Source organism: Apostichopus japonicus, chromosome 23 (genome assembly GCF_037975245.1).
Source record: "Apostichopus japonicus isolate 1M-3 chromosome 23, ASM3797524v1, whole genome shotgun sequence".
Classification (NCBI taxonomy): Eukaryota; Metazoa; Echinodermata; class Holothuroidea; order Aspidochirotida; family Stichopodidae; genus Apostichopus; species Apostichopus japonicus.
In genome coordinates this window covers 10,062,262-10,082,270 of record NC_092583.1, presented here as the reverse complement: position 1 = coordinate 10,082,270, position 20,009 = coordinate 10,062,262, and the positions used below count along the sequence as shown (strand labels likewise).

The 20,009-nt window shown below is 37.6% G+C and overlaps 2 protein-coding genes across 4 annotated transcripts in view; both read left to right on the top strand.

Annotated features, from left to right (window-relative positions):
* The first annotated feature begins 653 nt into the window (after positions 1-653).
* Positions 654-7,623, top strand: LOC139964845 (uncharacterized methyltransferase YdaC-like). Its single transcript, XM_071966869.1, has 4 exons — positions 654-855; positions 2,821-2,962; positions 3,778-6,430; positions 6,838-7,623. The coding sequence occupies exons 1-3, from the start codon at positions 784-786 to the stop codon at positions 4,206-4,208; spliced, it is 645 nt and encodes a 214-aa protein (XP_071822970.1). The 5' UTR covers positions 654-783; the 3' UTR covers positions 4,209-6,430; positions 6,838-7,623.
* Positions 7,624-10,969: 3,346 nt separating this feature from the next.
* Positions 10,970-20,009, top strand: part of LOC139965036 (mitogen-activated protein kinase kinase kinase 2-like) — an 89,804-nt gene continuing 80,764 nt past the window's right edge. Inside the window, exons 1-2 of one of the 3 annotated variants that reach the window (XM_071967200.1) lie at positions 10,970-11,203; positions 15,326-15,480. The gene's annotated coding sequence lies outside the window, so the exon portion shown is untranslated. The other 2 variants (XM_071967202.1, XM_071967201.1) reach the window with 2 other exon arrangements.

The following is a 20,009-nucleotide window of genomic DNA, read 5'->3' as shown; positions in this document are numbered from 1 at the left end:
CCCTCTTAATACCTTGTTCCTGATTATTTGTATTATACTTATGCCTTTTTTGCCTTATCAACAATGTTCAAACTTCATCATAAAACGGGGAACAAAATGCTCAGTATTGAGGGTGCCTTCGACGAGAATAAAATACAACCAGTATAAACAAGTTTTTCCATCCCAAATATCTGAGGGGGTGCTTGAAACTTTGACATCCCCTGGGCCTTCCTATATATTAAGTTATATAATATTACCATATGAATAAAGGTCTGTATTTAAAAATACCTCCTTTCCCATTCCTTTCCCTCACGTAGTAGCCTACTTGTGAATTCTTAAAATGTGTCCTGTGCCCAATGGGTTTATCCCTAGCTGTAACGTTCAGCAGTGAAGATAATTTTTCTTTTCTCTCAGCATCGCCCGAATTCATATATAACCAAGCTCCCTAACCCCCCCCCCCCCAAGGAACCCTAAACCAGACCTGAGCACAGGGGAACTAACCCCCTCGTTGATCAACTAAACACTAAACTATAAACTCTTATATTAGGACAGTCCTTCAACTTCAACTATTCTTCAGTCTTAACTCCTAAAATTGTAGAGGGCGTTCGTTGTTTGATCGCATCATGATAGCGTATTGCGTAATCTGAGACACGATATGTTTCCAAATTCGTAAGGCCTAGTACTATGCATACTGCATAACAATATCATAATATTGCGTTTTCCGATTGCCATCCTACGAAATAGAAAACAGCGGCAGGAAACTTTTGACAGCTGTCTGCAAACTTTTAAAGTAAAAAAGCGGCGATGGCGTTCTTTACTAATGCGATTGCAAGTCACTTACGAAAGCCTGGAGGTGGCTTTACCGGACGTTTTGTGGTAGGCTTCTGTGATACGAAACGAATGTTGGTTGTTTCTTACATAGGCCTAGAGTATATTCGGCTCTCTGGTTTGTTATCGCATTCTGCAACGTACGATAGACTAGGCCTAAGTTAGGCTAGTCTAGGCCTATTGCTATCGTTAGGAATAGCCTAGGCCTACAACCTGATGATGCAAAGACAAACAGGCATAGGCCTACAACATTTCTAGGCCCTATATTGCAGTAGCTGCAATCCACAGGGTCATATCGCAAAGGAGGCATAGAACTAGAAGTCTAGATGATCAGTGTGGAGTGTGGGGTAATGTCTTTCAGTTGTCATTAGTTCCCAAGCACACTTTGTAAGGGCAGTGTCTATGAATGATGGTATTACATTTACAGTAAGTTTGCCATGATAAGAACTTCTTTTTAATGTTATGAGCAATCGGTATTTATGTATGTATTTTAGATCCTCCTGCAAGCAAGAATTTGCAAAGAAGCCATCATCGGCTTATCAAAGCCGCAAGCTGACCGAAGTCAGTCTCTTATATTCATATTTTAACGTCCATGATTATGAATTGTCAACAACTCTGTAACTGGACGACATACATTAATCTTGGAGTGACTCGAAATTGGGACCTTATGATTGAAAGGCACTGGCGTTAACTACAGGTACTAGTGTTGCGCTGATATCACCAATATCGGTTTTGGCGGATATCCGATATTATCATCCCAATATCGGTCCGATACCGATACTTCTTCTTCTTCTTCATACTTTGCAGAAACCCATAGGGCATAAGCGCAAGGGGGATATAGACAGCACTAGCGGCACGCCAGACGACACCTAAATGTGTCGATGCTCTGCGCGAACAATGCTCATCATTTAACTTATTCCAACCAGCAATGGCAGAGGGAAAAAACAATGCTTATACTGGGGGGTCTTACAATGAATGTACTTAAGGGCTTTACTATTATTGTTGACTTGATTCCTAATTATGTTATCCGCAGCACAATCTTTAAACTGCGTAGGCATGATCCGTCTCCTAGTGGGAAGGGCAGTGAGGTAATGATCATGTTGAATAGCTGGGAATTGGTCATTCATAATCTTGTAGAGAGTACATAGTTTATCACTTTTTCTACGGTTTTCAAGTGTTGGGAGTTCTAGTTCTTCGATACGATACCGATATTTTTTAACAGACAAAATAAAGGCAAAATCATACTTTTAGTCATGCATACATTCACAAATAAATCTTCAATAAGCAACAAAATATGGTGTTTTGTTTTCCTTTTGTCCTAAGTTGAAAAGAATCACTTTTTTCCTAGTATTGAAAAAGAGAATGGTAATTGAAATCCAACCGGAATCTTTTTCACTGCAGCGCTGCACACGATAATAATAATAATAAAATGGACACAGTAAATGTGAGCCTTAACATCGTAAAGACTTACAAGTAGCTACAGTGTTAATGTATGCTTGCAAAATTGCATCTTAATTAAGTTACGAACTGTCGATCACAATGTAAAAGCTATAATAAATTTAAAATGACAGTAGACGTGTTTTTAGAGGTTACGGAGGGTCATGTTTCCATGGATATTAATAGAAAATGAATCTGAGTTTAACTTACTCTAAAGAAATGGATCGTCTTGGGCAGATTAACAAATCATTGCAAGGATTTGCAAGGAGAAGTAGCTCTGCTGTGAAAAAAAAAGTTCAATATCGTTCTGCTGTTGTCGGCAATTAGGCAAAATTTTACTGATACTGATATGCTGCCGATATTGCAATTATCGCCGATACCGATATTGAAAACGATTATCGTAGCAACAGTAACAGGTACCTTGATGGTTATGTCATTTTGACGGTGATTTGACGGTAATGTCAACCCCCTTTGCAGTCAGTAAACTTAGCCCTGTAAATATGTAGTGATACTACATATGACCTCACATGAAACAGATATACAGTAACTTTCCTCTCTTCTCTTTGTACCCAACAGAAATTTATGTTGAAGATCAAGAACCAGGGCATGGAAATAGCAGCTGTTGCAAACAGTAATATTGAACCTAATGATGTTGTTTTGGAGCTAGGATTTGGTCCAGGATTAGGATTGAAAGATGCTGCTGAGAAAGTCAAAAACGGTAATATTCCTAAAGTGCCCTTTACAGTATTGCGCATTCCCTAAAACCACAGACGGCCAATGTGTAGTCTGCAGGATTCATGCGAACAACAAGCACATTTTCTGCCATGCATGGGAAAGTTTTCAGTACTGTACCCTATCAATGTGCCCTGAGGAATCTTGTAACAAGGGAAACGAAGATGTATGTTTGTATGTATGTATGTAATTCTGCTTGTGCCAGGATGTTGACTTGACATGTGGACAATCGACATGGAGAGTTTTCTTAACCTTTTTCCCCCCCATGTAATATAATATGTCCAGTTTTGTCACAGGAGTAATCACATCCTTAACTGTTGGGGCACATACTGTAGATTGAGTACAAGGTTCACGGTGGACTGTTAGATCGCCTTTATTGCCCTCCTCTGCCTTATAGACTTTCCAGAGTCATGTACAAAAACTTTACTGGTTATATCATGCTTTGCAATATAGGCTTACTGCTGTATGTTCCTTTTCACATGCTACTTCCACCAGTCAGAATCAATAAGAGTCCTCATTGTGCAGCAGCTACCAAATGCAATTTTGACATAGCCTGGCCATGTCCTTTCAAATAATCCTTTGATCATATTTTAAAAAACAGAAAAAAAAACGATTTTATTATCACATTAAGCAACAGGAAGGCCATTTTTGACTAATGGTAAATATCTTTTTTTATCTCTATGTATCAGATATTCACACATTTAATGAACAATTATGAGTGATTATCATAAGTAATAGGTACTACGAGAATCATGTTAGTAGCTATTCAGGTTTCACCATTCTAATCGTCACACCCCACAGGTGAGGGAAAGGTCTATGGTATTGACTTTTCTCCAGCTATGATGGCCGAAGCTATGAATCTGTTAGAAGCAGAAGTAGCTTCCGGCAAAGTCCAACTCACTCTAGGAGATGTAGCTGACCTCCCATACAGAGACAACAGCATCGATAAAGTCTACCACAGCAACTGTTATTACTTTTGGGAGGATAGGGAGACGGTACTCAAAGGTATCCTGAGGGTTCTCAAACCAAACGGTAAGATGATAACAGCTCTCAACAAAGTCTCGCTTAACTTAGCCGAACAGAGGGGCTTCCTGCGAGAGGAGCAGTACAACCCTGATCAGTATATGGAGCAACTGAAGGCAAACAATTTCACCGATGTCATTATCAAAGATTACAGAGTTGAGGAATTGGATTATACATGTCAGGTAATCACAGCAACAAAGCAGAATTGAAGGGGAAAAATGAGAAAACCAGAAACAGTGTAAAAATGCTTGGAACACCGCTGGCAGAAAGGACCAGAAATTCAAATGCACTCCATTGGAATTGTTTAATTACAGATGTATGTACTCTTGGTGAAACCATGGAAATATGTCATTGTTTGAGGTAATATATCAATTGTAAAACTGAGTGTTTAATACAAGTTAACCTGACTTGAAGTATTGAAAAGAGATGACATACCAGAGGTAACAAGTAATTTGTCATTGGAGCGAGAGATCTGTGTCAGATACCCAAAGGGATCCCTCTGTGACATGGTATTAGCAGCTCTATGTTCTTGATATTTGACTCTTTTGTTCTTATTTTCAAAAAAGAGACATTTAATTTCAAAGTGATACAGCCAAAAACTAGTTACTTTGAAGAAATTAAAGAGAGAGAAAAAAAAGAAACATGCAGCCATGGGATATTGTGACTTGAAAATGAACAGGAGGGACACCCAGCTAAGGGGAAGGTGTGCCTAGTGGGAGCAGCAGCGGGGGAGGGGGATACCTGGAGATTTTGTTTAAGCACAGTTAATTAGTTTTGTAGTCTGAGGAATTGATATTTGTTTTTAGTGTTTACAATATAGTACTATCAACCTGTTCAATGATCAAAGAGTATTCTATTTGACAATTTGGCAAAATATGTCACCAAAAACAGAACTAGTATTGTTCGATACAGGTGACAAACGGTTCCGGTGGAATTACGACCTACCTTACCGGTTTGGAACCTCTGGACATACAATCAGCGTCCATAGCCTAGTGGTTAGGGTGTCCGCGTACAAAGCGGGAGGCCCGGGTTCGAATCCCGGTCGAGGCTGGAAGTTTTTTCACTGTTCTTGATTTTCCAACTCATTACGGTTTTCAATTATATATATACAGCTGTACTTACCAAGGCATATACTTATATATTTAGGCTCTGCTATTATAGCATAGAGCACTCTCCTTGCAGTCCTGATTCTTTATCATGATATATATATATATATATATATATATATATATATATATATAAATATATATATATATATATATATATATATATATATATATATATATATCAATGTTATAAAGATTGCTCTATTGATTGCACCCATTTGCCAAGCTTCAACATGGAAAATTTCATTGTCAATTTTTCAATTTTATGTTCATGCCAACCAAGTGCCAAATGAAACAGAACTCTTCTTACATAAATCAATGCTGTATTATATAAGTACTTATCAGAGAATAATTTTAATCTTCAAAATTTGTGCAGCAGTTTTGCACGCTCTGAAAAAAAAAAAAAAAAAATTGCCATACATCTGTCGATATTGTATAGCAATTTGCCTATTTTGCTAACTTTTCGGGATGCGATAATGGATAAAATATTTCCTGTTTAGCTCATTCAAATGATTTTTAAAGCTAATGAAGATTAACCCATTGAAATAGGTGCCTTTGTATTGATTTATTATAAAATATTTTTTTGTGTATTTTGCTAATTTAATTGTGGTAAACTGCATATTAACCATTACTATGGTGTAAGATTAAGTACTAGCAATCTTGTTTGTTTATACAGAATTCTATTTTACTATATTATTTATGTCATTCCTTTTAAAATTGTCTGTTGTGTTATAATCATAGCTTTTAAAAGCATCTGTCATTATCAATAAGCTTTTGTTAATTTCAATCTCATTTATTTTATGCCAGTTTTTGTCTTATAACGCAAAACATATTTCTATACTTGTTGTTTGCATACAATTCGTATAACACCACCAGATGTTTATTTATATTTTTGTAAAGTGTAGCCAAAGAGGAGTGGAGGGGGGGGCTCCATAGCCATGGGGTTTTGCGATTAGATCAAAAAGGTCAAGTTAACGCAAACTTTGAGCAGCAAAGTTTGGAAGAAATCCAATTCTGCCATTTAAGAATTATGTTTTAATTCTCTGTTTTGAAAGTCTGTTTGTTTCTTCTTCATGTTTTGTTTTTATGTTTGTTTTTGTTTTGTTTTTGTCAAGGCAAGGTGGGGTTGTTTGATTGACTTTCTGGACAATCTATAAATTGTTTTCTAACCACACATGAAAACGATTTCATCTACTGAGAATAACGTTGTACTTCATCTATTCTCGTCGAAGATCCGACCCCAAATCCTTTCTTTGGAAATATGTGTCCTAATGACAGATCGATTGGATTATTTTGTGTCAACTTACATCAGCAACAGAGTTAAGGCCCGGTCACACTATACCGATTTTTTATCGGAATACTATCCGATTTTCCCGGAGGAATCGAAACAGCCTGTTTTTCGTTCGGGTCTTCTAGCCACAGTGATAAAGGACCTGATTTGCTATCTGTTGAGCCATTCCGATGTGGAATAGCCCTCTCCTAACTTTTGATATTGACTCCGTTTCCTTTATCGGATAGCTATCCGATTTCTCTTCCGATTTTTATCGTTTTTCGATGTGACGTCACTTCAGAATGTAGTCCGTTCCAGAACCCCTCAGATTTGGAATAGGTATTCGAATATTCCACTGCATTAATTACATTCACTACCACAAACCTCACTCTACGGCCTAAAATCGGAAATATCGGACCGTATTCCGATAAAATATCGCTGTAGTGTGACCGGGCCTTAAAGCTGAAGCAAAAACAGCTAGCAAGAACGAGGTTAAAATGCTTGGAACAGAAACTTGCAACAAATAAAAAAGTATAAAATGAACTTAAGTTCAATATTTAATAATTATATGCTATGGTGAAACCATATATATATTTTGCATGATTAGTTATGAAAATCTGGTAAACACAATATTTAATGAATGGAATCTTGGATGTATGTCAAATCTAGTATGTGGATACTCCATATTGTATGTATGTATGTGTGTATGTATGTATTTTAGATCCTCCTGCAAGCAGGAACTCGCGAAGAAGCCTCATTGGCATATCAAAGCCGCAAACTGACCGAAGTCAGTCTCTTACATTCATATTTAACGTCCATGATTATGAATTGTCAATTGTCAACAACTCTGTAACTGGAAGACATACATTAATCTTGGAGTGACTCGAACCGACTAGATGAACCGAATATTGACTAGATGAACTCTGTAAGTCAAAGGTCAACTTGTAAACTTGGACAATATTCTCCACTAAAGCATGTGGATAATCCACTTTGACTTGATGAACCCCTTTATTTTCTTTAGTGTATGCCAGAGGTCATCAGAGGTCAAACTCCGGAAAAGCATGGTAGCTAAAGGACAAAAATTTTGGGACATCTCATAGTACCAGATTTGACGATATCTCATATTGAGTATTAAATCTTGTCGTTTCTAGTGGATGTCAAAGGTCAATGTCAGGTCAATCACAAATAATGGAAAACAATCTGTGGAATCATTGCAATTAGGATATATAGAGAAGGGAACCATCAAGAGCACCAGATTCCTAACTTTATTTATCTAATTCAGTCATCGAAAGGTCAATGCCCTTTAACATCTTTCTGCATGGTTAGATCTTGCTAGCTGTTGGACAATTTATATAGGAGGCAAGGTTAATTTGTTAAACAAGATGCAAATATGAGGAGTTCAAATATCTCATTGCAACCCCACTCCCTGCCCCCCCCCTCCTTCACATGAACCACTGATTATGGACTGATTATGAAAAAGATAACTTTCCGTTGCTTGCAAGTGACGTTTTGTTCGTGTCGCTACAAAATGCAGACAGTAATGAAACGTGATACCTTGTTATCTCTAGCTGGACCTGAGATGTCCATCGCTGTATCGTTTGTATACTGTGATGTGGGTATTGACTGCAGCTGTATGTACTGACTGTACACTAGTGTCTAATTACCGACGGTAGTAAGCTGTGTGTGTAATTTCTGGGATCGATGGTGGTGTTTAACACTTCTGTTACACCTCATTCGAAACTAGGTCAAATTACCGGCATGAGACGTTTCTATTTACTCGAGTCATCACACCCTTTAAAATCTGCCGTTCAACTAATGTATTTTGCGACGATACTCTCTCCCAAGGTATATGTCATGATACGTGTGGATATAAGCTTTCATTTAAAACAGTCGTAGGTTATCAGGTATTGACACAAAACGTTTAGCACGATGAAAATTGCCAGAAGTTTTCAGAAGAAATCACAAGATTCCATTTGCCAATCGATTCTCGTGAGTTCCCGCATCACTGAGGTTCTGATTAATATACATAATGCAAACTTCGGTAAGAAGTATAAGGAATGTCCTCGCGCGAAGCATGTTCAACTCATTGTACCGGCATATTTTACCTTGTTTTGAACAAAATCAAGTTTGCCGCTACTAGTGCTAAAAACATTCCGGAAGAGAGGGCCCTGAGCCTCCCCAAACTCGTTTCACACCTGTATAAATATAATACAGCCTGTATATTATATAGGTACCGCACCACAATTAGATTAGTGTACATCTGCTCGAAAGGTTAACCATTGTCAGAGAAAAGAGGTAAAAGTACATCAGGTAGTCAGGTAAAGCTTGTTTAAGTATGTTATCAGCTACTGTCATCGTTTTTTCTGCCTTTATATGAAAGAGCATAATTTAAAGTACAGATGGTGTGAAAGTAGGGAAGGATCGAAGGTGATATAAACCATTTTAGAAAATCTTTGGTTAAATGTGATGATATTACTCCGGGCGAGCAGATGGATCATGGAAGGGTGGGGGTTCAGTATGCTAAACTTGCTCCTCTTCTATCTCAAAATCTAAACGGTCATGATATGAAAGTTTGTGAGTGCCATGATAGGCCATGATCTCAGCTATCGTGTGGTGGGTAGGATACACCAGTTGAAACCTTCTATCTATGCCTTGGCAGGACTTGAAAGTGACAAGTTTAGTGTGTAAGTCAACGGAACAATTAATTGTGGTGAGAGACCTATAGCTTTCAGTGTATTGTTAAATCACATGTTACTTCTAAACCAATCAGCGCCCTTTATGCATATACCCTCCATGCATCAATACTTCCAACTACGCTTTCGGTGATAATTCCTATGAATGTACGATTCAGTAGCCTACTACAACCTCTGACCGAAGGTATCTGTGCTTGAGAAAGAAATGTCCAGCCCCCTCCCTTTCCTCATGCCCCTCGGCCTTGCAGTTCTGCCCATGATACCACTCCCCCTAAAAAGTAAACGAAAAATAGATATGTTGTAATTGATTAATCTAGCCGCTGATTCGTTTTTATGAATTACTCGTCTAATCGCTGTAGTTGTTCGTGCTCGTGGCTGGATTCTTGAAGTATACGGTACCATTGTTTTCTTGTATTTTCATCATATGTAAGAAAGAAATTTAACTGTCTCCACTGTACCGCGTAACTTGTACGCGAACGGGCTAGTGATCTGTAAATGACAAGCGCCATCATCCCCATTCTTCATCGGTAGTAGCCTACTAGGCTATACTGAGAAGTATAGGCTATCACCAAGGATTGTGTATGCATTGTTGTTTCGTCATGCGTTACACCACCTTGCTGGTACATAATAGGTTCGTTTTGTGATTTCTGTCAGCGTTTCCGTATTGAATACGTAAAACTATGACTAGATTTGCCGATGTCACGTACAAATATAACGTCCTGCGTCACTGTGATTTCAAGAGAAAATTGTGTCCTGTGTTTAGTAGCGTAACTAGCGGGGGTGTGGGCAGGGGGAGGTATCCGCAGAAAATACCCACCCCCCCACTTGCCACCAAATGACAGTGGTGAGCCAAAAAAAATGTTGGACGAAAATTGCCAAATACATGGCTCAGTTAATACAGTTCGCGGTTGACGTTAATCCGTAATTGACGGGAATTCTCAAATTAATACCAGCCAATTGCGTCTCAAGTTAAACGTATCCCATAATTTTGCTTTCTGTCATCGCTACGAGACACCCCCCCATTCTCATCCCCTCACCACACACACTACCCAACGAGATAATCGCTACAATGCTTGTTATTGTGTATGTTTATAACTTTATACATCTTATCGACCGTCCGAAGTTAATCCGATATTGCTAATTGGAAGCTGCAGCATGATATATTACGTTATTTCAACATCGCACGTGTGAACTCACACAGACGTATCAGCTGTTAGACTATATGCCTAACCGAAATGTTGAAATATATCGAAATATTGAAATATCGAAATATTTAACTTCTATTTTGAGTTAATTATATACCTACTTGAATAATTTCTACCTAACGAATCAATATAAGGCTATTCAGTATTTTGAAAAATTTAATACAATTTTACAGGACTAATATCTCCGCCGATTGAATAAAATTTGAAAGCAGCTGAAGCCTCAAGTCCACTATATCGTTTAGTTTCCAGGGCCTTCGCTCTTGGACCAATCAGAGGTCCTATGGCTGGGCCCCGTACCCCACGCAGAAAGCGCAAAGCGGTGCTTGGTGATGTAAAAATCTGGTTACGCCGCTGCCTGTGCTCAAAAGGTTAGATGGATTTGGGTTCACTCTTCTCATTAACGGAATCCGTTAACTATTGCACATTCGCTTCCATTCCCATCTTATAAATAGACTGCAATTATTTTCTCTGGAAATATCCTGTTAGAATATTCGGTCACACAAATGTTTTGCCGAGAAAACATGTACAGAGCCGTATATTTAGAATATACGGCTCTGTACATGTTTTCTCGGCAAAACGGTATATTTAGAATATACGGCTATGAGAGAAAAGTTTTGATACCGCCCCCACATTCCGTGAAATGACTTTGCTTGAACTGACTGACCTGCGCTAACTCGCACAAGTTATATACAGGTGCTACAGTGTTACACTAACTGTGTATTATTCCAACTTGTATAGAAAATTACACACTAATCCATGCGGCTATATTTTATCATTATGTGTGACTGTCTGTCAGTGTTATGTTACTTGGAATACAGATGATTTGATGACCCAATCACCGTGGTTTTCCATAATTTATTAACATCTGGTGTTGTGAATACTTTCGTCGAGCTAATTTCTTTTGATATATCTCTTTTCTGCCATCAAATGGTAAGGGGAAATGTGTGGAAAATCATATTGTTTTAGTTGGGCAGCACCAATTTATTTCCTTATTGGATTTTCATAAGGATGTAACGTTTACGTTACAGCAACTTGTTTGCCGCAATCTAGGTCTATGGTGTGGTTAGGGCAAGGCATTACACACGTTAGTAATTGTAGTGCTAGTACTAATAGTAGTAGAGTTAGGCCTAACCAGTCTTTAGTACAGTATCATGTTATTGCTATTGCTCAGAAACATTACATAACTTAATCCTAAACTAGCCCAGGTCTATGGTACTAATTTTTAATTCCAGGCTAGAGGTGGAGTAAATTAGTAACTCTTTAATTGCTCCACATAGGCATGTAGGCCTAGCCTAGGTCTAGGCCTACATACCGAAGACTGGAAGAGTACAGTCAGCTGAATTTAAGCCTAGCTCTATGCCAAACTGTACTGTTAGTTTTATTGTTAGGTGTAGGCCACCTTTAAAGGTATGCTGTATTGGCCCCAAATATGTCAGATATTCAAATATGGTCACCGTTGGTCAAATTTTTAAAACTATTTATTACTAATCTGCATGAAATTTACCTCACTGGGACACTCAGTCATCTTGTGTGTTCATTTAGAATGTCTGAGAACAATTTGGAGAGTAAAGACCTCCAGGAAAGTACTTTTTAAAATTTCTAACAATTAAAGCATGCTATAATTTGGGGCCTATACAGACTACCTTTAAGGCTTAAGACTTTAAGTAAGGCCTATTGTGATTCTGACAACAATGGCTAGGATAAGGTTTATTTCCAATTTATTTAGTTACTTATGAGTAGAGAATTCCTAATTGAAGTGTTATTAATGGAGCTGGTACGAAATAAGTAGGCTTATGTTTGGTATTTGCATAGCAAACTGAAATTACTGTACAGACTGATCGGATTGGTCACAAATATGAGGTGCATAGCCTAGCCGTCTAAGTCGCAAGGAATCCTACTCAATCAAGGTTGACACTCCTGACTCATGTAGTCACACTGCAAGCTATTAACAGCTGTTCAAAGATCAAGCTAATCCTTTGCATATTAAAAACCTTAAGTTTGAAAAGATACTATCGCCCGTACGCAACCTGCACTTCCAGTGGGAATCTGAAATTTTGTTTGCAAAAATTCATTACATCAATTCAGTAACAACAAGGCAGACCTTTTTTTCAACATTCCTCAGGTTTGGCACATTGTGCAAAGTATTACCCATGTAGAACATACATGTTGTGTAGAACATACTCTCACAGATGTATTAAATTACATTAAATTTTCATGTCATTATATTGAACAACACAGGATTGTTATTCTACACAGAGTCGTCAACTCCTAGTGTCGCATGTTCAAATTTTTGGAGTTGCTTAAGCCTTCGTTGTATCATGGGATCTAGGCCTAATATTGAGTGAATGCTTTGAGCCTCATATTCAAGAGAGGTATTGCTTCATGCAGATTTACTATTCTTTGAAAATCTTGCTCTATATGCAAGTTAGGGGAAGTTCTTGAATTTTCAAGCAAACAGCAAAAGACTTGGAGCGTGGAGTATACAACTAGTATTGAAAAGAAGAAAATCAACCACAGAGTCAATTTAATATTTGATATTTCAATAATTTATACAGTTTGACTGATTTTGTATTTGTGTGCACTTATTGTCCTGTAATTTCTTTTAATATGGTTGTCGTAGCTTATTTTTCATACATGTGTTTGAATATGCATAGGCTAGAGCGAATGATCGAGTTGAATGATCGAGCGAATGATCGGCTAGAGCGAGTTACATCTCCATCTGAACTTGCAATTTGAAATGTAGCTTTGCTTTGAGCTGTGTCTCCAGTGATTATTGTTACATTTTTAACAGAAGGTTGCTAAATTAATATGATTGTTTGTGTTGCTATCAATGATATATTGAACCGGTTTTGTATTTACTGATGGTGATAGTGACTTTATTTTGCTCCTGTCTTACCTGTCTTCAATAATATATATAAATTTTCACGTTTCCATCGACCTAGGCTAAATGACTGGAAACATTTCAACACTGCACGCCCTACTCCCGGGACACCCCCGCTTCTCCTCCAGATCTACCATTCAGAATAGAAGCTACTCCATTTTTGACCGAAGTTTTATCCAACCATTTCAATCACTTTCTTACACACTGGGGTTATCATGTTTTGGTTTTGCCATCATCCTGAACTGACTCTGATTTCACCTATTCCGAAGCACTTTATAATTATATTCGATGTCTTTCATATGTAATTACTTTGCCCTTGTGTCACTTACGTTATTTAGTTACTTGTTTGTGCAGGTATCGGTTTTGCGATGTTGGCATTGTTGCTCAGTATTGAGATTCTTGTCTAGTAGTGATTTTGTCTTCTAAGGTATAAGGCCAGATTAAAGACTCGTCCAGATGAATATAATGTCTCTTGTGTTCCCCTCTCATATCAGTTCTTAATGGCAGAACCCCAGCAAGCTTAACCTATCATGACTGGTTTCCGTTTTCTAGCTGCCAGTCAGCTTATTAGTAGTATAGAGAAGACGTTTTGTTTAGCAGTCCCCCTGACTCTTAGATTTTCATTAGCTTGCATGTATTTCAAAAAATCAATAAGATACCACTTGGTTCAGTATACCAACGCTGCTATGTATCAATTTGCATTTGTGTTACAACAGTAATTTTAATAGTAATTTTGTGATGCACTTCAGTATACTAGATAAATTACACCCTTTGTGTTCCCTGTAATATTTAGTTGTAATATCAGGAGTGAGCCTAGTCCACATAACTTATCAGCCTGGTAAAAAGATTCAGATTGTCTTCAATTTAGGTACAAAAGATACATGTAGACAATTAAGATCAGAAAGAGTCAATTAATAGCTTTTGTACTCACAGTGCAATGTGTATCGAAGGTACTGAACTGTACATTGATCATTATTAACTGGGTAATCTAAGAATTGTCTGCAGAGATTAATAAGATCAATTATTACTTAAAAGGTTACCAAACCAACAAACCTAATTAACACCTGTCCCAGTTAATACAGTGACATTCAGTATTGAATTACAACTCCAATTTAAGCAGCTCTTTGAGCTTGGTTTGTTATTTGACCATATGATTCTAAGCTATATTGCATTTGATTAGACTTAAGACAGCCTCATCTTGGTTTCCACCAAATGCAGCGAGCAATGGATCATTTTGGTTCAATCTTTCAATCGTCATCATTTCATCACCCAAGCACTTTTCCATAAGTACTTAGTAAGTCTTGGTTTAATGCTGCACACCGAGTGGTGCCGGGTCTGATCCACAATTATGTTAACGTCGCGAATATCTTCTTCGTATCTGGAGATATGGTTGATCAAAAAGTGACCTATTTTGATTGGCTAAAGTAGTCTGTGATGTCATCATCGTAGATGTTATATAAATGATCTACTTTTCCTATAATAATCTTCTTTTCATATCCATGAATTACACGATACATTGACAATTATGTGTTGCAAGCTTTCTAAGATTTATTTGGTGTATATTTCCTTCAACTGGTAATTTATCCTATTATCTGCTTGCTGGTTTGATGGCGAGAGTACTGTATATAGGCTATGGGTTCGTAGATGTTGTCGTCATTAGAATGATGTTATTCTGTCAAACTGATTAAATTTAAATCGCTGTCGTGATGTCTTTGAAATGTTATGGATCTGTGAAAGCAAGGAGTTTGCATGAGGGGGTTGAGTGGAAAAATTGGGGTCCCAAAAGGTCCAGAAATATTTAGTAACTTGCTGTACATATAGCTTACATAACAAACCAAGTCAGAAAGGTTGTCATCTCATGTGCAAAAAAACCCCCAAAATTTTCCTGAGGTCAGCCCCTAACTGAATACGATGGAGTTGAGGTCATTGGTAAATACTCCCTTTTGTTTGGGTTCTATGAACAATTCCTTTATTGTACCTAAAGTAGGAGTTCGTAGACTGCTCAGATTCAAGAAGTTGAGGATGTGTAATGTGTACTGAGGATTATAGCTTATAGTTAATATTCAGTTCTCAAACTGACTGACAGTATGGTATCCAGTGTCCAAACTGACTATGTATACATTCATCTTGCTATGTGTGATATTCTCTCCATCTGTTCTTTACTTTCCTAGGTGGAATGAATATTCATCGGATTGTCTTCAGTGGTAAACAGTCGTCTGCGGAATAACATACCACCCTCTAGAACTGAGTGGGAAGGTCATTGCCATCAGAGTTACAGATTTGTAACATTATTTTTTTTTTCTGGGATCTACTACCTTGATTAAGGGTAAGACTTTCTGACAAGTATGCATGATGCAGAACAGAATATTCTTTTGCTTTATGTCTCAATAAGATTTTAAGCTTTTATAATTAAGTAACACTTTTTCTGTCCTTCCCTTCCCTTTTGCTTCTTTTTTTTTCCATAGGGAATTGAGACGGGGGTGGGGGGTGGGTGAGGCTTCTTTGTCATGACAAAGTGGGTGGAATTGTGTTTAAAACTCAGAGCTGATACATGTCTTTCCCAGGCAAGTGGTTTGTAAAATCTAGATTTTATTTGAAACACCTTGTCAGTTTTGCTCACGTCTGTGTTCGATGTTTATCTTTCAATGGCATTTCCCCTTTCTCGGAATGTACGGTCCCAGACTAATGTCTGTAACATAATACCATAAGACATCAAGGAATTGTTATTTCGATTCAAAATTTGTCACCTGAAATAACCTAGCCTCTGTTTTATAGTAAATGTTCCTATGGATAGTAAGTCTAAGTCTACAGTGCTCTTGGCCTCTTGGTTTGGCTGGTTTTAGTTAAGCTTTGAATTTACAAGTTTTATGATATTGGTAAGGTCATTTCTTGTATCATCAGGGGTTTTAGGGGGGAGGGGGGATAATTTGTTGTCATGACCAATTGGGTTTAATTGTGTTAAGCACTCAGGGCTGATACATGTCTTTCCCAGGTAAGTCATTTGTATAATCTAGATTTTATCTGAAACACCTTGTCAGATTTGTTCACATCTGTGTCTGTTTAAGCTTTCAACCATTAACCCCTTTCTTGGAATGTGGGGTCCCAGACTTATGTCTATAAACATGATCCTGTTAGACTTCAAGGAATTGTTATTTTGATTAAAATTTGTCACCTGAAATAACCTAGCTTCTGTTGAATAATAAATTTACTTGCCTGGTAGTACAGTTAGTCTGCAGTGCTCATGACCTCTTGGTTTGGCTGGTTTCAGTTAACCTTTGAATTACAAGTCTCATATACCATTTGTAAGGTTGTGCCCTGTATCATCAGGAAACTTTATTATTTACCATGGACCTTTAACCATGGACCTTGGAGAGAGCTTGAGGTTTTATTCATATTTATACAATTTATTTGAATTTATTTGCTTATCAGAGCTAGTCCATAGCAAATTTGCTGTATATCTAGATAGCCTCAACTGCATGAATGAACAAAAAAAAACATTAAAAAAATCCATTTGACATTTTCCATTCACCAACTACTGTACACATTTTATAGGAACCATAGATATCGAAAAATAAGTTGAATTAACAGTTTGAATATATGATAGTTTCCACTTTTTTTTTGTAGAGTATTTATAATAACCTGTTTGCAATTGATGAAACTACCAAGATACCCTAGGCAATGTTTCCATTTAAAGAAATGTAGATTAGCTAATAGCTAACTAGTTATTATTACATTTAGCACTGGTATTTGTTGTTAATGCAATCTTCCTAAACTACTTATAAATTTCAGGGAAGCCCAAACTACACTGAATCAATTCCATTTGAAACAAAAATAAAGTGAAGGATCATTCGAAATAATATGAAGCATCAATCCATCCAACCACTTCCTGGTATTTGTAAAATGGTAAATTGGGTAAAATCTTTACATTTAAACCAAAATACTGTGTATAGAATTCCTGTATAAGTTTAGCTAAATTAGAAAAATTGATCTAACTATTATACCTTTAAAGGAAAAACTGCAAGGATGAGTGCTTTTCCAACAACAATAATAATGATAATAATAATTGTTATTTATATTGATATAGCACTTTAGATAAAAGAATATCCCAAAGCATTTTAATATCTTGAAAAGTAAAAAAAATGACTACCTTCAGAAGCAAACAAGGGCGGCGGAACCAGGGGGGCACAGGGGGCACGTGCCCCCCCACTTTTCCTCAGGTTAAAAATGTGCCCTTTTTCTACATAAAAAATTGTACTCTTGATCACCTTATTAGGTCAGCGATATTTCAGTAAGAGATCTAATCCTAATTTAAAAGTATTAATGAATTTATGTGGGTCAAACTTGGTGAGTGCCATTATGCATATTCAATTTGTCAAAAAAAATCCTAATACATTTCCAAAAATTCATTGCTATATTACATTGTGACTTTGTAATAAGCAGAAGCCATTTATAGCCTACTATGAAAAATGAGTATAGTTTTAATATCCCATTACCTACCCCATCCTTTCGTATTTTGACATATTTCATTTGCTTTCATGCATGTATCGATCGCGTGTGCAGGGACTTGGACTTTATAATGATTTCACCTCATTTTGTCTCGAAAGAAAACTTGTTCCTTGTTTCCCAATTTGCACATTGGATATTGCAGTGCTGCATTATTTCCTTGGGGGGGGGGGCAGTGGCGAAGCGTCCATACAGTCAGAGGGGCGGATTTCCCCCCCCCCCCGACGGACTCAAATGGACTGCTGGGGCCCTTTCCAGCTTTTTACCACTTTTTACTTATTCGCGATTATTGACTTTTCTATTGCGCTCTCAAATGCCTATTGACATTTTTCACATTTTGTTGGTGTAATTTTCTGACAGAATGGCGATGACACCTATTTATTCTTCGTTTATCTGCAAATTAGAAAGGCCCGGAAAGGGTCATTTCCGGCGATCTAGGGAGTATCTTTACTCAAAAATTTTCTGTACGCTCCGCGCCAACCTATGGTGCCGCTCTGCTTAGATAGTGTTGGAAGCGCCCCTACAGACCATTATCGCCCCCCGACTAATACCCCTAGCTCCGCCACTGGAGGGGGGCGTTAATGGAGTGATGTGTATACGCAACTAAGATAATACAATAAGGGTTATGAAAGGTACTAAATATCAGGCTGCATCAGTCAAATCGAATTTCTGCAAAGTGCCCTTCGACGTCGGTGCCCCCCCAGATTAAAAGTGCTTCCGCCACCCTTGGAAGCAAAGGAGGTAAAACACATGGGAATGACCACCTGTCACATTAGGATAAGTTTCTTGGATTATAAGTACTACGTATAGAAAAACCCAGACAGTGCTGTGAAAAGTTAGCATTGCAGACCTGCGTAGATTTAAAAAAAATTAAAATTACAAACTTCTTAAAAGTAAAGGTAAAGGTGAAAATTTAATTTTTGGTTGATGAAAAAGGAACATACTCCGAGCATCCTGGTGAAATTCGCATTCAATCCTCTTTGTACCCTTTTAGAGGTAATAGCATTTTTAGTTTAAACACAGTTTGAACCAAAAAGTGAACTTGAAGCAAACAGGTGTGATGTCATAGATTCCCACTAACAAAGTTTGTCTCTGCTTTTCTTCGAAAATCTTCATCCAATTTTCATTTTCAAAATTTGTTATGCATTTACATACGAATGTATCCATAATAAACATTAGGTTATATATAGTATCTACATGTTAGTTTCTTTTTCCGTTAATCAGAAATATTTTTTTCCCCCGTCATTACTATCCTTTTCAAGCTACTGTAACGAGTCAAGTCCTTTTGTCCCACTGGAAATGTTCGTGTTGCTGTTCTTACACATTGCTAGCTGTATGCAAAACAGTAAACCCCGAATAAATTATTAACAGAACTTGATTGCATGGTATTGTCATTCATTGGGCGTTTTCATACGCTGAGGGAGGGGCAAGTTAAAAATGCAGTGACGCCCTAAATGCCCACTGTACGACCATGTGAATTCTTTTGCACGAATTGCCGATGATAAGACTTGATTCCTAGCTGGGGTTATGGTTGCACAGTATGCGTGTCATTCAGGCATGTTAGTGCATCCAAAGTTATCTTCTGTCCTGTGTGGGTGGTTTAGAATGTAGATAAAGTTAAAAATGCAGTGACGCCCTAAATGCCCACTGTACGACTATGTGAATCCTTTTGCACGAATTGCCGATGATAAGACTTGATTCCTAGCTGGGGTTATGGTTGCACAGTATGCACAGTATGCGTGTCATTCAGGCATGTTAGTGCATCCAAAGTTATCTTCTGTCCTGTGTGGGTGGTTTAGAATGTAGATAAAATGTACCGTATTAAGCTGTTGCTGTAGTTACACAGTACTGAACAGTATGTAAATATTGGCTCAGCTTTTTTGTCCTAGTTTTTGAGAGCACAGGACATTCCTGTTGCTTGGGTCATCCCCTTGACTTTGACTAAGTATGTATCTTTAAGTGCAGAGTAAAAATCATAATTTTTTAGAAATAATTGATAAACCATATGCACGCTACTCGATCCAAGAAGTGCCTTTTGTAAAAATTTGATCGTGACCACAGTAACTCTTGACTTGTTCCACATCACTGTTGTACAGTATTTGGGATTTTTTTTCCAACAAAGACATTCACTTCCTGTTTTCTGAATCATTCTTATTCTTTTCCAAAACAACAAAGTCTGGGCATCGTGATCCTTCACATCGTATAGATCACGTCTTCACGCTTCCTACGCTTTTGATATTCCAGCCGTACTATAAAGTATTAAAAGATAGATCCTCTATTAGTTTCCTGTTTTATTAATAACCGTCCTGGTTCTAAATCCTTCGACTCATTCCATTCGCCATGTGGTGTACA